An 18,228-nucleotide genomic window follows, 5' to 3' on the forward strand; every position below is an offset into this window, starting at 1 on the left:
TCAACAACATTCAAAGTCCCAATCACGACTGTGCAAACTCTTTCTCCAAACAAAGTTATTGGCTCAAGATGGCAGCTTTTATATCAGGGCTATTTTGGCTTCATTTCTGGATAATGGGAGGAAGTGAAGATGCGTCATCCATCTTTACATGCCGTCTGTGGTGACGGCAAATGATCAGTGCTCTGTACATTACGGAGAAATTAGAGTCACAATGTGGAGTAACAGAGTAACAAACACATGGAGAAACTAACGTAAGGAGAAATGTAGGCGGTGTTTAAATCACAGCTCACATGGACACCACAGCTTGTGTGGCCACTGTTAGAAAGTGGCATAACGTCCCATTTTTGCTGTTTGCCTTCTCTGCAGAAAGAAACAACTTCAAATTACTCACAAAGCTCCAACTTTGACCAAAGAGACTCATAACAAACACCAAGGATGCGTAAACTGATTCTTCAGCAAGGATTTAGTCTCATGTCAGCTCAACTTTAAGATATTCAAGTTGCTACTGAAGTAAAAATACCTTAACAGGAAGTTCACTGCCACTTTCATCCCACTCTGTGCTCCTCAAACCTTTCTTTACTCACACAGCTCTTACCTATTTTCATTTCCTTTACACACACCTACACACACACACGCACACACACTCACACAGACACAGAACCCCAATCACCTGCACCTCTCCTCTTAAGCCTCCAGGTCTTTGAAGGAGCAGAGAGCTCCCGGGCACATAAGAAGCAGGATTAAGTTGTTTATAGAGCATAGCACATATCACATAGCACATTAACAAGCTAAACACTCCAGCATTAGTCAAACAAACAAACACAAACACAAACACAAACACACACACACACACACACACACACACACACATAAATGGAGGGGGGTCTTGGAGGAAGAGGAACAGAAGCAGTGATTCAGTACGAGGGGAGGGGGGTGAAATGTGCTCTGAGGTGGCGATAAAGAGATAGAGATTTGCTGGTGGCACTTATTCAGCAGAGAGTTGCGGTGGCAGCGGCGTCTCAAAGGCTCGGTGGGGTTTCAAATGAAAAGGCTCCAGACGAGCGTGGATAGTTATCTGTGTAAGACTCTAAATATTCATATCCAAATCCCAGCAGTGCTCCGAAAAATAAAAATAAAACTCATAATCAAGCAGAGACGTATCACTCAAAACAGATTACTCCCACGTGTTTGGAGACTCAATCTGAAACATGACATGAAGACTTATTCTTTTGTGTCGCGCGGCACCCTCTGGTTTTTTTTAAAGACACCCCAAACTAAAGTATTGTTATTATTATTATTGTTATTATTAAAGTAATGCTGGAGAGCAGAATAAATTTGAATGTCTTTCTCTGCAAGGCTCTTATTTTCTGCAGCACTCACTCCTACATATGAAGCTGCTGCATTATTGTGCTGACCCCTGCAGACCTCGTAATCTCACTGACCAAAGAAAAGAAGCTGCTCTATTTGGACTCACTGACATTACTCTGAATAAGACCAGGAGGGTCACTAAGACATACAATTTCCAACCCTGCAATATTTTCCTTGTTCCTGCAATTACTATAACTGGATCTAATGTTGATTCATGTCGCTGTGCAGTTGTCTCCCTTTGAGTTTGCAGGGACTTCTGCCTTCCTATAAAATCTGACAGAGATTGAATGGGAACAGTTGAGCCCCAAAGCACGAGCCCTAGACATGCAGCCAGTGTGGTTCTATGGATGCCAGTGTTGGTTTCAGTTATTGGCAAAGGCCGAAATATTCAAATAATATTTCTATTTGTTAAGCTTATTTATCTTTCTTTGTTATTTCCCTATTGCTGTTGCCTTTTCTTTTTTATTGCTTGTGCTATTCCTAGATGGGCCAATCTGTCCATCAACTGCCTTTGGTCAGTTTGGCCTTCCTAACCAGGCTGATAAGTCAATTAAGAAATTGAAAAATATATAGAGAATAAAGTAATTAAGGGGAAAAAGTAATTCCTAAACATTAAAATAATAAACAAATAAATACTGTTAAATCCTATATGGATTTTTGGGGGCGATGCCCACACCTATATTGATCGTAAACATTTCCAATACCAATATATCAGGTGATAAAATAATTGGCAATGATTAACCCAAGCTTTATTATAAATAACTATAAATAAAAAGAAAAACACAAATACATCAAAATATATACAATTTGAAAGAGAAAATAAACACGTTTGTTCTGTAAAATATTTATATTTTTCATTATATTTAAAAATCTAATTTCCATATTTATTGATTTTCTTTTTGTAATGTTGTATTTGTCTTGTTTAATTGTTTTATTATTATTGTTTCTCACTTCAGACAATAATTTTGTCTCAGGTTTTACTTTTATTAATTGTTAACTTAATGTTCGTTTTATGTAATAGGTCTTTTATGTAAATTCATCGTTGTAAAGAACTTGGAGCTATTTCATATATGAGAGGTGCTAATACAAACACAGTTTATTACAATTACAACATTTGTTTTCTTTTTGATATACTCATATTTCTTATTGTATTGTGACAATCATGATGATCCATTTGCTCTGCTAGTGTTGGGAATAAGTTAATTCAATGAATGACCTGAAAAATTAATGATCTAATAAGATGAACGTAATAATCTAATAAGATTGATATACAGTACAGTGAGGAAGTGCATGTATGAAGGAGTTCATGCACTATATCACACAGCAAAAAGACTTCTTGTCACTCGGAGAGCCGCCTAATTAAGTTGATCATGAGATGAGATGTGTTACGGGTTTCTGTCAAACTGACAGTGAATGACTGATCACATTCTACATTGGCTTTGTGGTAATTAATCCAAGCAGCATGTCTCAGTGTAAAACAGAAAACCTTTGGAGGAGCAGAGACTTCACACGTGGTATCTGAGGACCTTTAAGTTGTTTTGATATTTTCCAACTGGCATCACAGATTGAGGAAATGAAACAGAAAGAAACATTTACCATACAAGCAATCCTAGCTGAAGCTACAAAAAACCCTATTATTCTGATCAGACTGTTCATATGCTGTGGCACAACCATCAGGAACAATGTTCGGTATCTTGCCCAAGGCTCCTTAGAAATGTAGACTGGAGAAGCCAAGGATCGAACCATCGACTTTCAGATTAGAGGTCGACCCTCATTTCAACTTCAACTTTATTTAAATAGCACTTTAAACACAACACTGTTGATCCAAAGTGGTTAAAAAATTACCTGCTATAACGTCTGAATTATAAATACAGCATTTGTATCGTACTGAAAATGCCTCTTTTAATTAATTCTGAAGCCCTGCAGTGAAGCCAATTAAACGACAGTCGGGATTAATCAAAATGTTCGCTCAAACAAGTACGGGGCCAAGGTGAAAAATTACAACAACCGTCCAGTAAATGCTGAAATATTCACGCCCGGCCAAAATGTTTACTGCCATGAGGGGACAGAGAGAGACAGATGCTCCAACAATTTCATTATCGCCTCTATGTGTGGGGCTCAGCGTAGGTCAGCTGTCGGAAGGCACCCATCAGCTCTGATTAATGTCCTTCCTGGTCAACCCGAGCCAACGACGTCATCTCTACCAAAGTATGCTTGTAAGCCTCCACCTCACCCAGAGCGTATTGCAACAACCGTGAGAGATGCTTTGGAAAACAGTGGGACTGGCGCAGGTATCAGACTTCCAGCTGCTGTTGTAATTAAAAACTGCCACTCCTTCCTCCTTCTGCGATTTAAAACACACACACACACCCAGAGTCCACCTACTCTCACTCTACTGTATGTCATGTAACAACTCCAACTTGCATCATCATATTTTTTTTTCCTATATTTAATCAAAAGTGCGATCTTTCAGTTTGAGAGTAGTATTTTTTTATTTCAGGTAAATATTTTGTGATGCCTTCGCTTAAAATCCAGCCCTTGCCCTCAATCACTCCCTGCTTCTGCTAAGATTAGCTCCGCTGGCACTCAAACTGCACTCAGAATGTCTACACTCCAATGTCTACTCTCAGTGTAGTGTTGAAAAATGTAATTGCCCTGTCGTCACTCTGGGTGTGTTTGCTGGGTGTTTAATAAAGCCATGGAGATCAGGAGTGCATGAAACTGGTTATAGTATTTGCCTGTACAGGATTCTTACAGAAGTAAAGCTACCTCACCCAAAGGGTGGGCGGGACATTGTCCATTGTAAACACTACATGGCTTTCTATTTGTGGGTATCTGGTTGTGGGTTTGACGGAGTTGAAATCCTATCGCAGAAGAAAACAAGAGAAATCCAAAAGCAGACATTTCACATACGCATAGAAGCAGCGTGAGCGAAAGGAGAAGAGCTGAAGCTGGAGCGCAGGAAATCTGTCCAAGCCACCAAATCTGGATAAGCAAATCCAAACAGAAGCAGGGGCTATTTGGGTGTGAGCGCAGGGTTTTGAGTTAAAAGCGCTACAAAATCTGAGGATGAAAACAATAAGTTCTGCTCTTAAACTTAAAAATCCACACTCTTGCATAAAGAATGGGAGGAGAAGTATCATTACAGCAAAAACATGTGTTGATGTGAAACAAAAGCCAAAAGAACAGACAGCAATTGTGTCGTCCCTCTGTCCCCGACATCTGCTCACCGTGACCTGCACTACTGGGCCCTCACTTCCCAGGGCAGCCTGCTGAAGTAAGTCTGTGCTGTGTTATCATCAGTGCAGGCAGTCATGCAGTTAATCACTGGCTAGCCGGGCTAATCCAGCACCAGTCGCTACAGAGGCTGGGAGGCAAGCAGACACCACGCGTAAGGTGCGTATGAATGAGTTTGAGGAAGCTAGTTTCAGAGGTGGTGAGCAAACACATCTAGTCTCACACTCACATATAAAGTTGTGAGGTTGCAGGGTGGCTACTCGCACTCAGATACAGTGTGTGGCTGTGGCCGAGCGGGCAGAGCAGTTGTCCTCCAACCAGAAGGTCAGCAGCTTGAATTCCAGCCCATGCTCTCTTTACTCAGTCCAGTCACAGAAACGCCCCACTCCAAGACAAAGCTGCACATGCATTGAACCAACACTAGTATTAGAACCATCCTCCTAAAATTGAGAAGCTTCTCTCAGATTTTGGCCGCAATGCCTTGGTCAACCTTACAGCTGGAAAATCCCTCTGTAGCTCTCAAGGCTCTTTTTCTGCTCCTTTCTGAAGATGATTTGATAGCTGAGACAAGTAAAGGATCTTAGTGTTCCTATTTGGGCTGCTATAAGGAACATAGTTAGTATTCAAGGGTGTTGCTACAAAGGATATTTAGCAGGCAACTAGAATTACAGCCCTGTGGTTGTACGCCTCACAAGGTTAAAAAGAAAGGATTTGCGAGGTCAGAGTGAGGGATGCTAAAAAAATAGGGGTGCTAAGGCTGCTGGAGGGGGGGGCTGTAACTGCAAGACAAAAAAGTGTATTCAACAAATGAATGAGTATGTATTCAAGTTAAATAAATCCATCCTTTTTCACTTCCAAATTTCACTTTCAATGTAGGATATTTTCTGTCTCTGATGGACGCAAAGGATCATGGATATTGGTGGGGTGTTAGGTGTCACCACTATGTCTAAAACAATTTCTGTCCCCATCAATCCCCCAACCTATAGAGGAGCGAACTGAACAGCACGGCTCAGGTTCTTTGGCGGGTAGGGTGGGAGAGTAGTGGCTATGTCTCAGTGAACTGTCCATATATGTGAATATTGTGTCATACTGCTGTGACATGCAGGATGTTGATGTTAAGTTTGATATCTGCTATCATGTAAAATGTTCTAGAACTGATGTAAAATCTGGCCATTTAACCGGATAGAAAAAATATGCCTGTTGCGCAGCATTTTAAGGGATAGTTCACCGAAAATCAAATTTCACTAATAATCTACTCACCGCTAAGCCGACGAAGTGTTTGAGTCAAAAAACACTTTGAGTTTCAGGGTTGAACAGCATTGCAGCTGAATCCAATACAACTGAAGTAACTGGTGACCACATCTTCAAACTTAAAAAAAAGAAGGGAATAGAATGTCTCCATACTGCTCCTATGGTGTCATCTAAATGTCTTCTTTTATCCTCCTCTGGAACACTGTTCACATTTGCACGCACATGAATGACTGAAGTTTCATGATTCGGTGATCTATCCCTTTAATATGACGGCATAATGCAGCCATCCTCCCAGCACCCCCAACTCTGACTGACTCCAAGCGTCCATGCCTTTGACCTTCGATCAGGTCATCCTTATGTCCAAGTGAATGTTTGTGCCACATTGGTGCATGTATGTTCGGACAAACAACCCGAAAAACATATTGTCTCCACAAACATTATTCCTCCGGGCCGCTGGCAAGGCAGAATAAAAGCAAACCTTATGAGGAGGAGTCATGATTAAATAATGGTTTTATTTAGTGGCAGGAAGTAAAAATACTTAGATTTCACTGTTATACACCAAAAGCTTCTTTATATTATACTTCTATGTATACTTCTAATGTGTGACATTTCTTTAACAGCTAACAATGGAGACAACGGAATTTGGGTTATTAAATATTGCAACAAAAAGTCAATAACTCAAGCAAATGCTGAGGTTTGGTTTGCCCGAGAGCCAAAATATGCATCAGATGGGAATCCACACCCCGCTGGTGTGCTTTCCCTCCTCGGCCACAATTTTCCATATTTATCTCTGGGATAGGTTTATGTGAAGATGCTCAGCAGGATCTGGCATTCAGCGAGATGATTAAAATGTTCATTAACACTGATCGGTCCAGGTGATGAAATCTGTTACACACCCCTGCAGCGGCCGCACGGAGGCGCCTGTGAGATATGACGCCCCCCCAGGTGCTTAAATCCCCATACACACACACTACACTCGAGCGTTGACCACCTGGACCCACCTGCGACGAACAATATGCAATATCACCCATTTTGTGCCAGGAAAAAGAAAACAGTGGCTGTGGAATTAATTGTCACGTATCCCCACAAACAGACCACCCTGTGCTGAATAAATGAAAGTCGCTCACACCTTTGAGCTGGTAAACATGACCAATCTGTTGGATTAAGACCTGAGAGGCTAAACAAGGTGAGTGGTTGCCCAGCTTCTGCTGTTATCATCAGGGGCCGCAGCTAAACGAGTGTGTGGGCACAATTAAGCTCAAATCACATAGAGAGTGACTCATCATTTGCTCTTTTACAGTCGGCCTACTGGGATGTAAATAACTTTTCAAGATAAACCACTTACACACTTGTTACAACACTTTCTTACCCACCTACGGTCACTAATGCACAGTTTAATTTAGGTCTGACACACACAAACACAGAGTCTCATATTCTTACTCAAGGGGACATGAGACAATTACCACAAATACACTGTGTGAACGTGCACAGTAAGGCACAGTTGACCTGACAAAGCACAAACCTACACACATTTATTTAATAATGAAGATTCCCCTCTCACCAGCATGACCTGTTTTCTCATATTAACCCCCAAAGACACTCCACTACTCATTTGTAAACAATTAATGACAAACCCACCTCCATAATAACACAAACACACCCACACACCCACACACAAAACACATCATATAACATTTAAGCACCAGGAAACAATATGTAACCACACACACCTCAACTTTCAATAACGTACAAACTTGCATATTCAGTTTTGCCAGCACACAAACACAAACATACACAAACACATACACAGACACAGTCGTTTCTCCATTACTTCACAGGACATTACATTGACTTGCATTGATTTCCTGGTCTACCATAACCTTATAATTACATCTTGCCTAACCTTAACCTTAACTTAACTCTAACCTTAGAACATGTCTTCAGCATAACATTTAATATTTTACATTATGGGGACTCGATTTGTGTCCCCATTAGGAAGATAAGTCCCCATTATTTGACTGTGTAAACAGATATAGGTCCCCACAACATGAGTAATACCTGGACCACACACACACACACACACACACAGCTGACACCTCGCACATAGATGCCTGACCTCCCTGAGGCCGTACAAGGGGGAAAGCGGAGCACGCAGAGGGACAATAAACGCAGATCTATCTATGTGTGTAATGAATAAGTTACACACTCCTATTAGGGCAGGCAGCAGTGACAAATGCTTCTCATTCACTCATTACAGGCCACTGGGTGTCGGAGGAAGCGGCAGAGACCAAGACAGACCAAGGGAAGCTTATTGGGTTTTAAACGGCCGTGTAATCCATTTCCTTATTGGAGATGAATAAGCTGCTGTCTGCGGCAAGTTTATTTATGGACGAATTAAACACGTATGCGGTGACAGGCAGGAAGCAGAATGAATCAAAGCGCTGGGCTGCAACTGATCCTGGTGGGGAAAACGCAGGTGAGGGATTTAGACCAAGCAAATTTACACGTACAAGTATGAATAATGAAAACTGGGGCAAAAGATGGAAGGAACAGAAATACAGAGAGTACATGAAAAGAAATGCGTTCAAGGGCAGCTTGGCGGGGAGCTGGGTATGAAAACATAAGTCATAAAGTCAAGTAAAACAAAAGGAGTTGGCAGGAAAAGGAATAGGTGAAACCATAGACTTCATATAAAGATGGACGATGCACCTCCACTTCGTCCCACTATCCAGAAATGAGGCCGAAATATCCCGGATACAAACGTTGCCATCTTGCGCATTTTACCACTGCTAAAAGAAGCGAAGTCCGATATACGCACTCAACTAGTGTCAATCACGACATTGTACCTCGCTATAGTATCAAATAACTAATTAAAACCAAACTCATTGGAAAAATGACACTTAAACCAACCTCAGTATGATAAGAAATAGCTGAAGTTTCAACGTGTACTTTGACGTTTTTGTTAGGTCCATGTCCCATCTGCTAACATGGAGGAGGGGGATTTAGGACCTATGCTGCAGAGAGTCTTTGGCTTCATTTTTGGGAAGCTGTCATGTCGACCATCTTTATAATCAGCCTGTGGTTGAAACAAACAAAGCAAATCATTTCAAATTTCCTTGTAAAATTTTCAGGTCACTCTCTTTTTTGCCGTTTCAACAAAAACAGAGCATTATGTAACATAGAGGAGTACGTAGATAAACGTGAGAGGAAATGAAAATATCACAAAGCTCCTGACAAGAAAATGGATGAGTGGAATTCCATCTCGCCAGACTAAATGCCCTCTGACCTGATATCGATCTGCTCGAGTGTCCTTGATGTGCCCAGCCAGCACTAAACAGGTTAATAACTCTGATCCCTATCCATGCACTGGCAGGCCAATCTTTTTTTTTTATACAGCACTGCAGGCCAATTTCAGCTGGCCACATGCAGCAATCAGCCATCTGAGAGGGATGAGGTGAAATCCTGCTTCCTCAGGTTCGGCGACCGTCCCCCCGGGGACTCAACCCCCCCTGGTGAAGCAGTCAGTCACAAACCAGCCACTCAACCAGCCAGCCATTAAAACCTTCTCCTGGGAGGACGAGAGGCCTGGAACCATCATCACCTGAGAGTCAAAGAGCCTCCTCTGAGGACGCAATAAATGTTTTTTTAGCACTTTGTCACAAGTCCCGCTGCCCTTGAACGTTTCTCTTTCCTCACTTGTGTGAATAGACTCCTGACACGTTCTTATTTGCCAGTGACCTGCTACATTCAGGACGTTGTTCAAAAACGCTTGGAGCACAAATTTGATGCAGCTACGCCATAAAAAATAAGTAGCAGTGGGGAATGAAGAAGCCAGTATGCCAATATGTCAGTCTGAGGAGCGAATATGATAAAGTGGCTGCTATTTCTGGAGTGTGGACGTGTATCAAGATGTTGCTGGTGTGTGGGATTTGACATAAAATACATATACATACATCCACCAAGGCCCAACAGGCCACTTCATTTCTATCAAGCTGCACCACATTTCACACACTCCACAGTCCATATACCAAAACCCATGAATAATTCCCTTTGAAAACAGTGTAATGCTGATAAAGACCATGTCTTGCAAGGTTAAAGAAAGCAAAAAAAGATTCCTGGATTCGGACCCTGGCGATCTGCACAGAAGATTTAAAGGATTCCCTGACCCAAACAACACCCTCGTACCAAGTTTTGTGGAAATCCATTCAGTAGTTTCTGCACAATCTGGCTGACAAAACAATGGACAGGCGTGAAAACAAAACCTCCTCAGTGGAAGTAACAAAGGGCAGGTGACAGCTCGTGTTCGCCCCCCATCACCGGTGCTTGAAGAATCCAAAAGAAGAACGCACCTGAACCATAACACCTCAAATAGACAAGCATCAAATCTTAAGAGGCGGCTGGCTTTACTGGGTTTTCACAAGAGGCGGCTCATCTGACTCCTACCTTGTTTCATTGTCATCATCCGTTTTGTATCTCGCTTCGGTTGAGGGTGCGTTTCCGTGCTGTGGCTTTTGCTGTCATGTTTTCTTTTAATGCTCTTGCCTGAGACGTCCCAAACTGAGAACGATGCAGAGAGCCGGGGCGGAGTGATGGAGAAGGGTACTCACAAATCAATGTCAGACTGCACTATGGAGACTTGATTTCCTGCAGACCTCTTGCTAGCATCAGTACAAACATAAAAAGCAGGAGAAGAGGGAAACTTTCATAGTGACAGTAATTTGAAAAAAGTGGTGTATGATCTTTCAAGGCCACTTGTGCAGGCTTATTATGTATGGAGTGATCTTCAAGGAACATTCCGACTCATGGGAACTGTGTTTTCCATGTGTCTCTCTCCTGAGGTTTCTTTTCCTTACAGTACACATGACTGCTTGTGTCATACTACAACACCTCTGGGGGGATCAACTAATGGCTTCAAACCTGCGTACAAACACCTTGCACTTAAACATTCATCTCAGTATGACTCAGTTACACCCATTGGAGCTATGCTAATGTGACATGCAAAGTATATGTACTTCCTGTCTTTTACTATGGCCAACATATGCTGATTTTCAAATTGGATTTACGCATGTAACATGAGCGGTAATCCACGTTCATATAAAAATCGCAGAGTAACACAAACATACTATTCTCTCATTTGCAAGTATAAGTAGAAAGGGGGAAATCCCTGAAACAAACACAGATTGAAGGCATCTCACAGGAAACGGTAATTAACGCTGAAACACAGGGAGAGGAGAAGCGTCTTTCGAGACACGTCAGTGGGGCTGGCGGTGCCTGAGGAGCGCTGGAGAGATCACGTCTGCAGTGCTGTCATTAGACATGAGAGGTTTCAGAGAAGGCATCGCACTGATCACCGGGAAGCACGCTGACAGCACATGAAAACGAGGAACTTGTGTATCAATTCATACTAGTCTTTTTCTTCCCCGTGATTTTTTTTTTTTTTGCTCCCTCTAAACTGCTCCCTCATCATTCCTCCTCCTTTGCTCCTCTACACTCACACATATCCACCAGCACACTGTGGGATTCAACATCAAAGTATGATGGAACGAGGCACATCATTAGCAGAAGACAGAGGCGAGGGAGGATGAAATCATTTAGACGCCGCTGTGGAGAGGGAATTACTACGCCTGTCGGGATGAGGGGAATGGGGACGGGAGGAGAGGGAATGACAAGAGGGAGGAAGGGAGGGGTGATAGAGGAGAGGGAATGCGTACAAATGATGGAAAAATTAAATGTCAACATCTGCGAGAGAGCTAATGAGCGATGGTGGTGAGGAGAAAAGAAAAGAAAACAAACAAGATTAAGCCACAAATTCAAGAAATGACGAACTAGAACATGTTCGTCAAGACCACGGAGGTGAGCTGGGTGCTGGCTATTTCCTGATAATACATCATGAGCGTGGGAATCAGCTTCCCTCACTGCAATCATCTCCCATCCTCAATGATCCTCCCCGCCATGCACTCCGGTGTCAGCGGGCCAGGCGGCCCAGTTTGACAGGCTGAACACGGTAATTGCCAGAGAATGTTTTAAACATGATGCCATCGCAGACCCAAGTCGCACACGTCGGGTGCTAGATAACAAGGGGGGGTTGTCAATGCTCTCTGCAACATGATGTGAATGTTGAACTCTTCTGAATCGCTGCACCTTTTACATAAAAGATATCATAAAATGTTTCCTGGTCACTGGGTGATCCAGTTTTTGTGTCTTCAAGCAAAGCGCAGACGAGTGGATGCGAGTGAATTTACATTATAAAGGGAGATTTTAGCATCATGCAGCTTGGATCTTTGTAGATTTGGCAACATTCATAACATTAAAACTATCACAGCTCTCTCTGAGGTACGTGCAAAGATGTGGGAACAAAGCAACAAACACGAGCTGTCACGGCATCTTTCAGGTTTTAAACAAGAGACGGCCACAATTACCCAAACTCTCTGTTATAAACATTCATCCCTGCAGAGTTGGGCCATATGGCGATGAGTGGCACTTGTATGTTGATGAGTAGAGAATACCGTACCTCAACTTTTAGATAAAATGAATCTTTTTCCCCATTAACACCCAGGAATCTCTTTGTTAACCTGCATTACATCCAAATGGACCTGTTATTCATCATAAGTGATACAGATAATGGATGGATGGACACTAAAAAGTACAAATTATGTACAAAAGTACGAATTATGTCGAAGCTTTAGTGGCTCCTTTTCAGCTGGATTATTACTATTCCTTTATCATTCATTTGTTTTTACAACTGTGGGATGTGGGCATCGTGACACATGGTGTGGGGAGGCTTCAAACCAAATATGGGAGATGTGCCTCCCTGCACTAAACTGAGATCACCTCCAAAGTCACTCATGATCTGACCTTTCTGTAGAATAAACCACGACGCAGATGAAGCTAGACTCCACCAGTTACACTTGTCTCCCTACCTGCATCCTGCATCAGGGAACTTTGTTGTATTGGTGTTGCAATTGTACATTTTGACAACCACATTGTTTTAAATAGGAATTTAACAATAAATTAGAGATCGCAATCTACCAAATCCATGCTTCTCTTTAAAAAAAAAAGAATAGTGGGCTTGATAAAAAAGGCTCATAACTTAGCGGGTAAATACATCTGTTTGTTCTGATGGTCAGTATAAAAACCTGAGGCACTGTTAATCTGATATTACAAAGTTCTACGTGTCTCTTTACCTCTGTGTCTCGCAAAAACATAACAAAAAAAACTCTCACAAACACACAAAGCCTTGGGGCCGTCACAGATAACAGCCCTCCCCTTCTATCCCTCAAAATGCAATTAGCCATTATGTGGGCCTCTATAATCTGCCATGTTCATTTTATTTGCCTCTGATACAGCAGGGGGGCTTATCTCGCCGGTCTTTAAACAGAGCACCGCTCGCGTCCCCCGGCAACAGGAAAAGCCAAAGTCAAAGTTATCGAGCCTGGCCGAAAACTAAAAGAAGAGGATAAGACAGGGTTAGAGAGACGGAGGGGAGAGAGAGGCTCCCTCAGTTTGACTGCACTTCACAGCATGAAAAGAAGAAGGTTAGTCATCGAAGCCCTGTGAGAAATGACCTGATCTGGGATGCGGGGCAAACTGATGACCTTCTTTTTTCTGTGTGTGCATCTATAAGCATTTCTGTTTGTGAGCAAAATAGATGGACTGGGACACAGATATGAAATCTAATCTCAGGTCATAATGGTGTGGGCGTGTGTGTGGTTTACCGTCGTTGCCCTGGTTCCCCTCTCTCTTCAGCATCTGTACCGCCCCCACGTACTTCTTCAACTGGACCTTCAGGACCTCATTCTCCCTGCACAAATAGACACACGCAAGCAACACACATACACACACACACACACACACACACGCAAGCAACACACACACACACACACACACACACACACACACACACACACACACAAATAAAAATTGAGAGGCTATAACTATAATACACTCTATGCAAGCAATTTAGCCTTGTATAATGTCAACTACCACAATCGTAATTTATAACAAACTCGATTAGATCTGTGTATTTACGCAAAATAATCATCTGCTGACTGTGGAGGTCACAATAAAGACACAACGACGAGAAATGAGTTTGTTTACTCTGTTCCATGACACCAGAGCAATGAAAACGTTACAAAACACTTGAAATCAGCCCAGAAAGAATTAACAAAAGGTTTATTTTAAACGTAAATGGTGGTGAGTTTAAAACCCTCTTGCAACTATGGCAGCAGAGAAGGCTCCTATTTGCGTCCCTGTGGAAGAAGGGATTCTGAGATAAATGAGATTTAAACCCTTGCTTAATGTGGAGAATAACTTCCTTGTAGAAAACTTAGGACAAACATGTCTTCTTATGTCTTTAGCTGATATATATATATATATATATGAGCAGCAAAAACAGATCATTTGCTTCTTGCATGTGAATTCAAACAGTGAGCGAACAGGTGGCAGGCAGCCTGGGTAGTATCACATTAAACTGGAATCCTGCTTTTCTGAAGATTCACGTCTCCTCAAACCTACGCAGAGAAGGAAATAACCACCGATCGAAGTTGTTCGCAGAGGTGCTGAATCACACGTCTTTTAATTCTCACTAACACTGTGTGGACCTACACATCAAGCAAGTAGGTTGGTTGAGTCAACTCCTTCTGCCTATCAGGAGGCAGGTTCAAAAAAGGGACCAAAAGTGAGGTGATACAGCTGTAGAGTAAAGGTGTACACACAAGCCATCGTCTCACAGTGGTGCTCCGTGCATGTTCTCCCTCATGCAGAACAAACGCTGGGTTATAAATTACAAATACGGTTGAATGCAATATGAAGGTCAGATCCGTGCATGTACTGCTGTGCATGTTTGGGTTGGGATTGCTCTTCCTTTTTTTGAGTTAGGCCGATAGTCTCAGTGCTCCAGCGTACAGTGAGAACAGTAACAGTGGTAACAGTTTGGAGAAGACTCCTTTTCTGTTTCAACATGGAGATTCCAGCCTCTACCCAAATATCGCATAATAATTGCAACACTTACCTTTTATTGGATCAAAGGTTTTGACAAAAGCAAAGTTACGCAGATGAAGACATCAAAAAGTCTCATGTCATCTCAGTCAAGTGGATTTGTTAGTTTACGCAATCAAAAAATGGAATTAACAATATAAATACATGGGAAGGTGGGAAGCTGTAATAAGGTGCAATGTCAACAGCACTTCAATAAGCTGCACAACGCTTATGTAAGAATCCGCCGCTGTGATGGACTTGATGTATTCACACGATTCAAGAATGTTCTATGTAACTTTAAAAGATGCATTAACATGAACTCTGACCTCTTTTTGGCAAGAGAGCGATAAAAATGGATTTCAGTTGTCGGTATCTCAGAGATAAGCAATTTAAATACATGTGTAAATGTAAATCCAAATGTATCAGGGTATGAGTCTGGGTAGAAGGTTGTAGGGTCAAAGATACAGATGCTACAATCATAGCGCACGTGTGTGTGTGTGTGTGAGAGAGAAGATGCAGACACAAAAGACACATAGATAAAGTGAGAGAAAGAGGCCGTCTCTTTACAAGCCAGAACCGTTTAAACATCATCGACTTTGGGGAGGAAATCAATCAGAGTTGGAGTGTGGCTTTATGCCCTCAGCAGTTAAATTTAACAGCCTTTGTCTTGCTACGCCGCCGCTCCACCAAAGCCTTCATTCTCAATGGGTGGATTTCTTATTTTTTTTGTTGCCCCGCTTATCAGCCCTCATTCCCCACCCACAAAAGCGACAAGCTCTCAGAGGAGCCGTCCACGCCGTTGTTATCGGAACCACCCGCATCCCCGACGCGGACCAAATTATAGCTAATATGTGCCTCTTGCTCCCAGTGTGTGTGTTTGTGGAGGAGCTTGGGAAGATGCACAGATACTCAAAACAATCTCATTTTACTGAGAGAGAATATTTTATTGCAGCATTCACAGACAAAATGTGAGTGAACTGGCCTTGATACATGAAGCTGCAGGTTAACGTGTTCTTTTGAACATGTCTTCTCCTTATTAATACTTAAACAGTTCACTTCCATGGTGTTTATTCAGTCTCAAAATACGAAGAAAACTGGAAGAATACAAATATCTGTGCATGAAGAATTGGTGTCGTACATGTAGTAGACGCCGACAACAAGATCCTCACCTAAATTTTCCGGAAACGTTCCTTTTGTTGTGAACGCATCTGACATGGATGATCTCATGTCGTGTTCATTGCATGCGAAAGGAAAACTCAGATTTTCCTGAGTTTATGTCTGAAAGCAGCTTTTTTCATCTTCAAAAAGATATGTATCATAATTTTAAGATATTATTAAAGAAGCACTAATCAATACTTTTATATCACACAAGTGATGATTTGTAATGTGAAAGGGTTAACTCATAAAGAGTTATTAAAGCCTATTTTAGCTCATTGTTTTTAGTTTTCTCACAGGTTTTGTATGTATAAATACACACACATCTGGATTACAAATGTGACTGGAGAACAAAAGTGACTGGAGTTTAAATTAAAGGTACCTTAATGGCCTGGAGGTTCAAAGAGGTTTGCATGTTTCCAAGATGCCACCTCATGACAGACACGCAGACACGTGACAACAAAGTGATGACTCTGTAACACAATGTGTGCAGCAAATACAACTATATAATCTCTCTCAGGGGAAATTTGAGGCTGTCGGCTGATATAGGGGCTGTCAGCGTGACAATGTAAATAAGCAAAGTGTCCTGCAGGTTATGAGTGAACATTCCTCTTACAGCAGCCTGAGCTGAGGCTGTGCAAACGTTTTCAAATCCAATTTAAGAGCGAACTGATAAAACAAAACAAGATGTAGGTGTGAAATACAACATCTGATTTGAAGCAGCTTGCCTCGGGTCATACAGACGGGTTCAGCCACCGTATGTCAAGTAAAATGTAGAATTTCTACGTTTAAAACAACGTCGATGCATCTAAAAGGCGATGAATGTTCTTACCCTTCTATTTCTTCATGTTTCTGTTTATTGAGGACCATAAATCTCTTTAAAGCCCAAAGGAATTGGCCGTTACGATTGATGCATGTAATTTTCCCCTCTTGGTTTGATGCTTTCATAAAGGGCTGCAACTAAATCTAGTAATCTGTAATTAAATCTTTATGATTAATAAATTCATGGTTTTAGTTGATAAAATGTCAGTTGAGTGAAAAAAACCCACACGTTTCCCCACAATCTAAAGACCTTTACAAAACAGGGGGTGAGACAAAAAAAAAAAAAAACTAACACTGCAAAATACTCATCTGTACAGATATTTGTATGCTACTTGCTTAAACACCCACTGACATAGCATTTTCCCAATTTCAAGATTACAATAATGTCCTTTAATGCCTCGAGCAAGTGCATCATTACAAATTCAGTGAGGTGGACGAGGGATATTCAGACTCACAGGAGAGAAGACGAATGGTTGATACCAAACAAAACTACAGAAAACCCTCAGGGCTACAACGCTTTGCAATTTTCTCAAACCCAAAACTGTAACCAGCTTTGGTTCCGACTCTCTGTGGATGAATTTCAATCGAGAACAGTCCATTAAGATGTTTGATGCTTTGCGTCTTGTGAATGTTGGAACGCTGTTTAGATGCTATTTTTTTCCTCACTCTAGTCGAGCGTTAAGGACAGAAGATGTGACATCTTGGGATGGATGGATGGACGGACGGAGGAAAGTCTGCTCAGAGAATAAGCCTGTTAACTATGTTGGTTTATAAAAGTGTTGAACTCATCTTATCATGAGAGACGAGGAAGAAAGACAAACAGAAGATCTATAGAAGAGTGTGTGTGTGTAAGTGTGTGTCTAAAGAGACAGACTTAAAGAAACTGAAAGATGAAGATGGTGAAAGAATGTGAAACTGTGCATTTGAGATTTAAAGAAATTGTAAATAAGGGCAATACTGCGAGGGATTATTGGAGCGAGAGGGAGGATAGAGGATCTTATCTTCTCTGGAAACATAAAGCAAAAACAATATCTCAAGAGGAGAGCTTCTACTTTAACTATACAGGGCAATTACTTATGTTGAGTTTAAGCCCTGGGGTGATTTTTCCCTCTTGTATCCTTTGACCTATTCCTGTATTATCCTCGTGTTTGGTAGTGATGTTAATGTGCAATAAACACAGCTAAATTGGTTGTTCTTCAGGTGCACTCTGGTACAGTTTTGTTTGGAAGTGGTAAATGAGAGGTACAAAGACGCCCTCAGAGACAGACAGCTCAGGAGCTGGATAAAGCTCCTGAGTGCAATTTACTGCTCAGCCTTTCAAAAAAAAAAAAAAAACACTTCAGGCATACACACAGTTGTGTCACACTTCCAAAGGCCCAACGCTCAAAGCTGTATAAACTCACAACAAAACAAGGCTAG

General features: G+C 41.7%; 1 protein-coding gene across 2 annotated transcripts in view; it reads right to left on the minus strand.

Moving 5' to 3' along the window:
- Positions 1–18,228, minus strand: part of snx29 (sorting nexin 29) — a 130,702-nt gene that overhangs the window by 91,080 nt on the left and 21,394 nt on the right. For both annotated transcript variants that reach the window (XM_069517184.1, XM_069517185.1), the window contains exon 14: positions 13,572–13,657. In XM_069517184.1, coding sequence (XP_069373285.1) covers positions 13,572–13,657 — 86 coding nt within the window. The remainder of the gene's footprint in view (positions 1–13,571; positions 13,658–18,228) is intronic.

This window comes from Paralichthys olivaceus, chromosome 21 (genome assembly GCF_024713975.1).
Source record: "Paralichthys olivaceus isolate ysfri-2021 chromosome 21, ASM2471397v2, whole genome shotgun sequence".
Lineage (NCBI taxonomy): Eukaryota > Metazoa > Chordata > Actinopteri > Pleuronectiformes > Paralichthyidae > Paralichthys > Paralichthys olivaceus.